The 7,650-nt window shown below is 36.4% G+C and overlaps 1 protein-coding gene across 1 annotated transcript; it reads left to right on the top strand.

The window, feature by feature from the left end:
• Window positions 1–781: 781 nt before the first annotated feature.
• On the top strand, window positions 782–6,312 carry LOC148852970 (GDSL-like Lipase/Acylhydrolase superfamily protein). The gene is made up of 5 exons (XM_088945273.1): window positions 782–1,086; window positions 2,401–2,528; window positions 4,763–5,005; window positions 5,089–5,344; window positions 5,956–6,312. The coding sequence occupies exons 1-5, from the start codon at window positions 825–827 to the stop codon at window positions 6,174–6,176; spliced, it is 1,110 nt and encodes a 369-aa protein (XP_088801399.1). The 5' UTR covers window positions 782–824; the 3' UTR covers window positions 6,177–6,312.
• Window positions 6,313–7,650: the final 1,338 nt, after the last annotated feature.

Below are 7,650 nucleotides of genomic sequence, written 5' to 3'. Positions count from 1 at the left end.
AAAAGTTCCACACCATTATTAACACTTTAATAATAGTATAGTATAAATAAACATTAAATGAAAAATGTAAAATAACATTATTGCTATAGCTTGTTTTACAATTATTGAACAAAAGATGTACTCTTGTATTTTTTTTTTATCAAATAAGCATTAATAAATAAAGATGTAAAATAACAATTTTGACTTTGTTTGTTATTCAATTCAAATTATAGAGAAGGGGCATTTATTGTTCAACGAAAATTCCATAAGCCAGGGACACCTACCAGGGTTTTTATAGACAGTATAGATAGATAGATATAGATATGCCCTAATATTCTGATCTGAGGGTCTGGATTTTACTATTACATTAACGATCTGCCCCTTCAACCTGGATGGTTGAACTCGTGATCCATCACCCAGAAAGAAAAGCAGGTCAGGTCCCACCAAAATCTAGCCAGTTGTATTCATTATTTATTATCTAGGCTATCAGATTCAACAAATTCCATCTTTTCTCTAACAAGATTTGTCATTTTCCATAATATAGACTGCATGCTTCATGCTAGTCTCTTGAAGTATCTTGAGTCTTCGACCAGTAAAGGAAGAAGATAACAGTAATAGAGGAATAAAAGATGTGAAGACCACAGAAATACAGGAGGAAAACGAGGGAAAAGCTAAAGAAAAGTAATAGTTCATGGGTTTCTTACAGTATTAGCCGTTTTCGAAAAGATTCTCTTCTTTCATTACATTAATTTTTACTCCCACCACATTTATATATATATAGTCAACGTTTCATTTTCTCATACATAATCGAAGCAAACCCATCTCTGATCAGTAGCAGTGCAAACATGGGAAAGTTGAGCTCCAGAATGGTCATGGTTGTTGGTGGATGGTTATGGTTTACCACCATTTCCATGCTCCTCCATGGTTCAACTGGGCAACCTGCACAGATTCCGGCGATGTTTGTGTTTGGTGACTCATTGGTTGATGATGGAAACAATAACTATCTCAGATCCATAGCCAAAGCAAATTACATTCCTTATGGAATTGATTTCAACCAGGGGCCTACTGGGAGATTCTCTAATGGAAGAACTGTTATAGATATGCTTGGTAACTCTTCAACTTAATTTCATAAGATGATGATTTCACTGGTTCATTTTCTTGTTTACCATTTATGACTTTTGTCAATATTATGTTTGTTCTCTTCTCGCTTTCTCCTCTTCTCTCTCCTTAAACAAAGAAGGTGATAATCCAATGCATTTTCTATTATTTTTCCTTAAGGGTCCTTGTTTTTTCTCATCAGGAATAAACAATTTTGTAATTGGAATAGTAAGAATGGTCCATTCAGCTGATTCCAACTATTTTTCATTTCTAGTGGAATGGCATTTCCCCAGCCCATTCCCTCCACCCTCCCTCGCCCTTGGGAATGAAAATCTATTCCTATTCCCATTCCAATTGGAAATTAAATTGACCCTAAATTTATTTATTAAAATTTGCATTTGCATTTGAGGTTTCCCTTTCTAATGTCAAGTGGTGATTTGATTTTATCAGATCATAATAATAAGAATGGTCCATTTTGATTCCAACTGTTTTTCATTCCTAGTGGAATGACATTCCCCCGGCCCATTCCTTCCACCCTCTCCCGCCCTTAGGAATGAAAATCTATTCCTATTCCGGTTCCAATTGCAAACTAAATTGACCCTAAATTTATTTGTTAAAATTTGCATTCGCATTTGGGGTTTCCCATTCTAATATCGAGTGATGATTTGATTTTATCAGATTGGAATAATAAGAATGGTCTATTTTGATTCCAACTGTTTTTCATTCCTGGTGGAATGGCATTCCCCCGACCCATTCCCTCCACCCTCTCCGGCCCTTAGGAATGAAAATCTATTCCTATTCCAGTTCCAATTGCAAACTAAATTGACCCTAAATTTATTTGTTAAAATTTGCATTTGCATTTGGGGTTTCCCTTTCTAATATCGAGTGATGATTTGATTTTATCATATTGGAATAATAAGAATGGTCTATTTTGATTCCAACTGTTTTTCATTCATGATGGAATGGCATTTCCCCTGACCCATTCCCTCCACCCTCTCTCACCCTTAGGAATGAAAATCTATTCCTATTCCAATTCCAACTGTAAACTAAATAAACACTAAATTTATTTATTGAAATTTGCATTTGCATTTAGGGTTTCTTTTCCTAATACCGAGTGATGATTTGATTTTATCAGAATTTTAGAAACCAAATGGATGTTTCTTTGGCTTAAAGCTAGAATATGTCCATATGGTAACATGATATAAAATGATAACCGAAGCATTTATGGTGTAATAATTAAAGCTTTCCACTTGTTTCTAACTTTCTTTATTCCTTTTCTTTTGTACGTTAAGAAACTAATATCTAGCTAATCTGAGTTTGCAGGAGAAATGTTGGGCCTCCCTTATCCTCCAGCCTTTGCAGACCCTAACACAGCTGGACCAAGAATGCTTCGTGGAGTGAATTATGCTTCAGCTGCCGCAGGCATTCTTGATGAAACAGGAAGACATTATGTACTAATTTTCTCCCTTCCCACTCCCATTAAGTATCCAAGCAACAAATTTGAATTTTTTTTTTTATTTTAGAAAGATAGCCAGCATTTAACTGAATATTCAACTTATTGCTAGAGACATGGTGGGGTCCATATAACTTCCTTTCATTTAGTTTTAACTTTTAACATATATTTTCTTGGCCCCATCTTGTCTGTAGTGAGCTGCATGGTCTGTTGATTTGAGTGGGGCTTGGATGAAGTAATTGCTTTGGCAGGCTTCTGCAATAGGGGTGCAATTTTGACTGATTGGCTTGGGTTGGGTTGTATTCATAGCCGCTAGGGGTGAAATTCGAGCGGGTTGGGCCAGGTTTATGGTCAATCTAGGCCCGGCCTTAAAACTCGGGTTTAAGGCTTGAACCCAGACTAAGCCCGAGGTCAAGCCCGATTTTCCTAATTTGAGACTAGCATGTCCTGTAATTTGATGCATTTGGGTTGGGCTAAACCACTCTAAAATTATACATATATAAATATATTTATGCAAATATGTACATATATTTATGTATATATGTAAATATGTATACAAATATTATTTATGCAAATACGTATGTATATATATATATATATATATATATATATATATATATATATATATATATATAAATTTGTATGTAACATTTACATCTATATACATATGTATGTACAAATGTATATAGTTGGGCCAGCTTCGGGCCGGGTTTAGGCTAACTAAAGGCTAGACCCAAGCCCAACCTGAAAAATTAAAAACCCCAACTTCTTGGGCCCAAGCCCAACCCGAGGACCAAAAATCCAAGCCCATCCCTTGCAAAATTCGGGGCTGAGCCCGCCCAAGTTGCACCCCTAATAGCTGCTGTGCTAAAATCTCAACCCTAATCTTAATCAAACTTGATCTTCCACCGGTTTACAATGTATCGATTGTATTTTCTGTATACCAGACGTAAATGGTCTATCAAACCGTATTAGAAACCCCTTATTTAATACCCTAAATCCATTTCAATGAATTTATAGGAAATAATCAATTGTAATAAAAGTTAATATTTTTATTTTTTTACTTTTTTTTTCAAGTGATGATGAGATTTATAGGAAATTAAAAAGAGATATATAGGAATTAATTTATCAATAAAATTAGTTTATATAGAAGAGATTTATATTGCTAATTGAATTCCTAAGGTAGAAATTAATGCATACTTTAATTATTCTACCATTTCCCAACCTTCCCTGAGTATATCCTTAGTAATTCACACTTCAGGCTTCACATAAACTATTAAAAATATGTGTTTCTATGTGGTTATACACTATTTAATAATTTAAGCCTTAGATTTAGTTTTATTGATGTATTTATTGGCTTTCTATGTAAGTTGTCCTAATGTATATTCAAAGTGAATGAATCCCAATAATTCTCTTATATTTAATTAAACTTCTTTTTTCAATACTTGACCTATCAAAAAAACAGAAAACCCTTTTCCAATAATCTTTGCAATACCGATACTTTAACCTTGGCTCTCTACCTCTCACATAAAATCCGTGTACATATATACACTAATAAATGCATCATATAAGTATGATACATCAGGTTTTTGTTAGGCTGGCCAAGGCGTCAACATTAACCCAATCCCATGGTAGATTAAGATGCATATGGGTTGAGTTCAGGTTGGTGCTACCCAAGTTGTAGCTAGCCGTAATATCTATTTATTCTAAGGCTCCCTTCGCTGTTTGGTAAGTTATTTATCCCGGTAAATGTAATTATCTAAGTAAGTTTTTCCTTGAAAATATTTATCTAAGTGCATTTACCCATGTTATTTTATTTCTCAGGTAAACATTATAATGATCATTTTAGTCATAAAAACACATTATTAAATGGAAAATTGTTGTCTCATTCAAGTGTTAGCAACTTTCTTACTAGATAGGAAAGTTATTTATTCTCTAGTTTGAATATAGCTTCAGGTGCTAACTCAAGGCACCAAGCCTGTTACCTAGCTAAACCTAGGTGGTCAAGATATGGTTAAGGTTTGTAGCTTGATCCTCTAAAGGTCCTGACCATATTATTTAATTGCACCAGCTTGTTATGCCCTAGTTTTTCTGTCCGTTGAGTTGAATCTAGATCCATATATATCTGTTTATGTCACTTCTTTGATATATATACTTGGCCATGAAAGCTAATACAACTCTTGTACACACAAAAAAACATAATAATAATAACATTGATGGATATACATACAGGGAGAACGCTTTACCTTAAGCCAGCAAGTGCTCAATTTTGAGACCACCTTGAACCAGCTGAGGCAATACACGGGTGGGAGCAACTTGACTCAGTATCTCTCCAAGTCTATAGCTGTGTTGGTGTTCGGCAGCAATGACTACATCAATAACTACCTCTTGCCTTCCCTCTACTCCTCCAGCTACAATTACGATCCCCCAGCCTTTGCCAACCTTCTTCTCAACCATTACATCAGGCAAATTCTGGTATTCTCTTTCTCTCTCTCTATGTCCTGTTTTATTTTGGAGCTCTGAAAGATAAACTAACCAAGTTCTGTTTCATGTTGAAGGCACTGTACAATCTAGGGCTGAGGAAGTTTCTGATATCAGGGGTAGGTCCACTGGGTTGCATTCCAAACCAAATAGCAAGCGGTCAGGCACCACCAGGAAGATGTGTGGACAAAGTAAATCAGATGCTTGGAACTTTCAATCAAGGCCTCAAGACAATTGTCGGCCAGCTGAATGAAAACCATCGTGCGGCTATCTTTGTGTATGCAAACACTTATGGAGCAATGGGCGATATTCTCAATAACCCTGCAAGATATGGTAAGATACAATTACTTGAAGCTTAGCATTTTTTTTTCTTTTATTCTTCCAAATTAATCTGTCTTTGTAAGTGCATGATTCGATCACTTTTTCTTCAGCTTTCACCTTGTCTTGTTTGTTAGTGAAAGAGTAAAATACCTAGTGTGGACTCATCTTATATGTAAGGAGAGTTGTTTGTTTGGGAGTGAGGTGGGAAGAAAGATAATGTGAACCCCACTATATATGAGATGCAAAGTTTACACCAATGTTTTAAAAAACGATTCAGAACCGTTCTGGCCACTTGTTTTTGAGTTGATGGTTCAATCACCTGATTCGAACGGTCAAAACTGTTGAACAGTTCAAATGGGTCGACAGTATTGACCGCTTGGGTCAATGGGTACACAGTATTGATCGCCTGGGTCAATGGATCGTTGATCAATATTACGGTTTTTAGCCAATGATTGAATTTGGGGTAAAATGTAACCAGTTACCTGAAGATCCAGCCATCCGGATCAATGACGGTTCGAAAATATTGATTTACCTATATTTTCTCTTTTTGCTTGTGGTTTATGAGATTAATTGCAGAGGTGCAATTCTCATCCAATATATTGTGTTGTTTGTATGGGCTACAGGGTTCAGTGTTCTTAATCAGGGATGCTGCGGTCTTGGGAGGAACCAAGGACAGATAACTTGCCTTCCCTACTCCATTCCTTGTCAAAACAGGAACCGATATGTCTTTTGGGATGCCTTCCATCCTACACAAGCTGTAAACGCAATCCTTGCTCAGAAAGCTTTCTCTGGCTCTCCTAATGATGTCTACCCAATCAATGTGCAGCAAATGTCCTACTTATAGACACTAGCTCTATTTCCCTGCTTTGTTTGCACTTATTTATTTACATATATAAAAGATGTTTTCTACATCTACAAGCGTAATAGTTACTATGTAATCCCAACTATATATGCAAAGTATGGGTTGTTGATGATGAAAACAGATTTTCTTTCTACTATGTACTGATGATCAAGTAAATTAAAATGCATCAATTTATGTACTAAGTAGGTGAACCAAAATTAGATTGCACCAACCCAATTGGGTAGCTAATAATCCTGATTGGCAAACAAAAGAAATCTTTGAGAACAACCCCAAAAGAGATATGAGTGAAATCAAGCCAGTAAGACGCGCGTTCTTTATGGCTTCGATCCAATTCCAGACCTCTGTCGATCCAAAAAACTAGGTGCAGGACAACCCAGTAGTCTGATGAAGCAAATATGCTAAGAATGGGATTTAATTTCATCTCTACATGAGATAATAGAGTAGCGCATGGTTTTCAAAACCGGATCAGACGGTTGGACCAAAAAACCGGGAACCGGTCCGCTTTTCCAGAAAATTGGATTTTTCCCAAACACTGTTGATTTTGGTCAGTAAACTGTTGACCCAGATGGTTAATCGTTCGAACGGTTTTGACTGTTATTCATTGTTTTGTCAAAACAGGTCAATCGTTCAACTTGGAAACCGGACCCCTGACCGGTTTGCTCTCCGAGTCGGTTTTAAAAACCTTGGAGTAGCATTCTTTTATCCCTTTCTTGACAAAATGATGTTGATAACCAATCAAGATGAGACATGTGTTTGATTAGGCAATTCTGCTCAACAATGCATATGACGAGTCCTTTGCTCCCAAATTGATAAGCCAACTCTCTTATATTATTCTCATTGAATGAAGGGAAAATCTATAATACAGAAAAGATATGGTATGAAAATAGTTTTGACCAATCAAAACCCACCCATGAATTTTGATAAATAATTCCATGTATCCCTTAGGGTTCTGGTTGGTTTATTGGTCAGTTATGTTTCGGATATCATATCTTTTCCATATCATAGTTGAACCATTGAATGGAGTAAGCAGCTCTGTAAAACTCTTTATCATAATTAATAGAGGAAATTATAAATAGTTACCTTGTGTTTTGGGTATAGTGATATTTAAGGGCTTGAGCTTTCAAGTGAGACGTTTCAATACCTGAACTTTTAGAAATATACATAGCGAACTGTCCATCCTGAGGACGGGCTCAAGATGGAGGGCATGCCTGAGTAGCTTCTCCGTGGGATCATGACTATGGCCATTTAGCGAGAGGCCATGGGGACAATGAGATGTACACTGGAGTGCCCGCTCCATCGCCAAGCTGCTTCGGTGAGTCCACATTTATTCTTGGGTTCCTGTTTGGTTAAAGTTGATCATATTGATGTGGTCTCTTTTGCAAAATGCTTATTAGGCGGTTGTTGTGGTTAACTTCCTCTGGTCGTTGTAGCGCCTTTATGACGAGGAGCATATTGA

The sequence above is a fragment of the Nelumbo lutea genome, chromosome 5, assembly GCF_056320005.1.
Source record: "Nelumbo lutea isolate HS-2025 chromosome 5, American lotus-T2T, whole genome shotgun sequence".
Lineage (NCBI taxonomy): Eukaryota > Viridiplantae > Streptophyta > Magnoliopsida > Proteales > Nelumbonaceae > Nelumbo > Nelumbo lutea.
The sequence above is the reverse complement of the archived record's forward strand: the minus strand, read 5'-3'. Positions and strand labels throughout refer to the sequence as shown.

Coding starts and splice junctions, on each gene's coding strand:
- LOC148852970 (XM_088945273.1), top strand. CDS start 825: ATGGGAAAGTTGAGCTCCAGAATGGTCATGGTTGTTGGTGGATGGTTA. Junction 2,529..4,762: donor ATGAAACAGGAAGACATTAT/GTACTAATTTTC, acceptor ATATACATACAG/GGAGAACGCTTTACCTTAAG. Junction 5,006..5,088: donor ATTACATCAGGCAAATTCTG/GTATTCTCTTTC, acceptor TTCATGTTGAAG/GCACTGTACAATCTAGGGCT.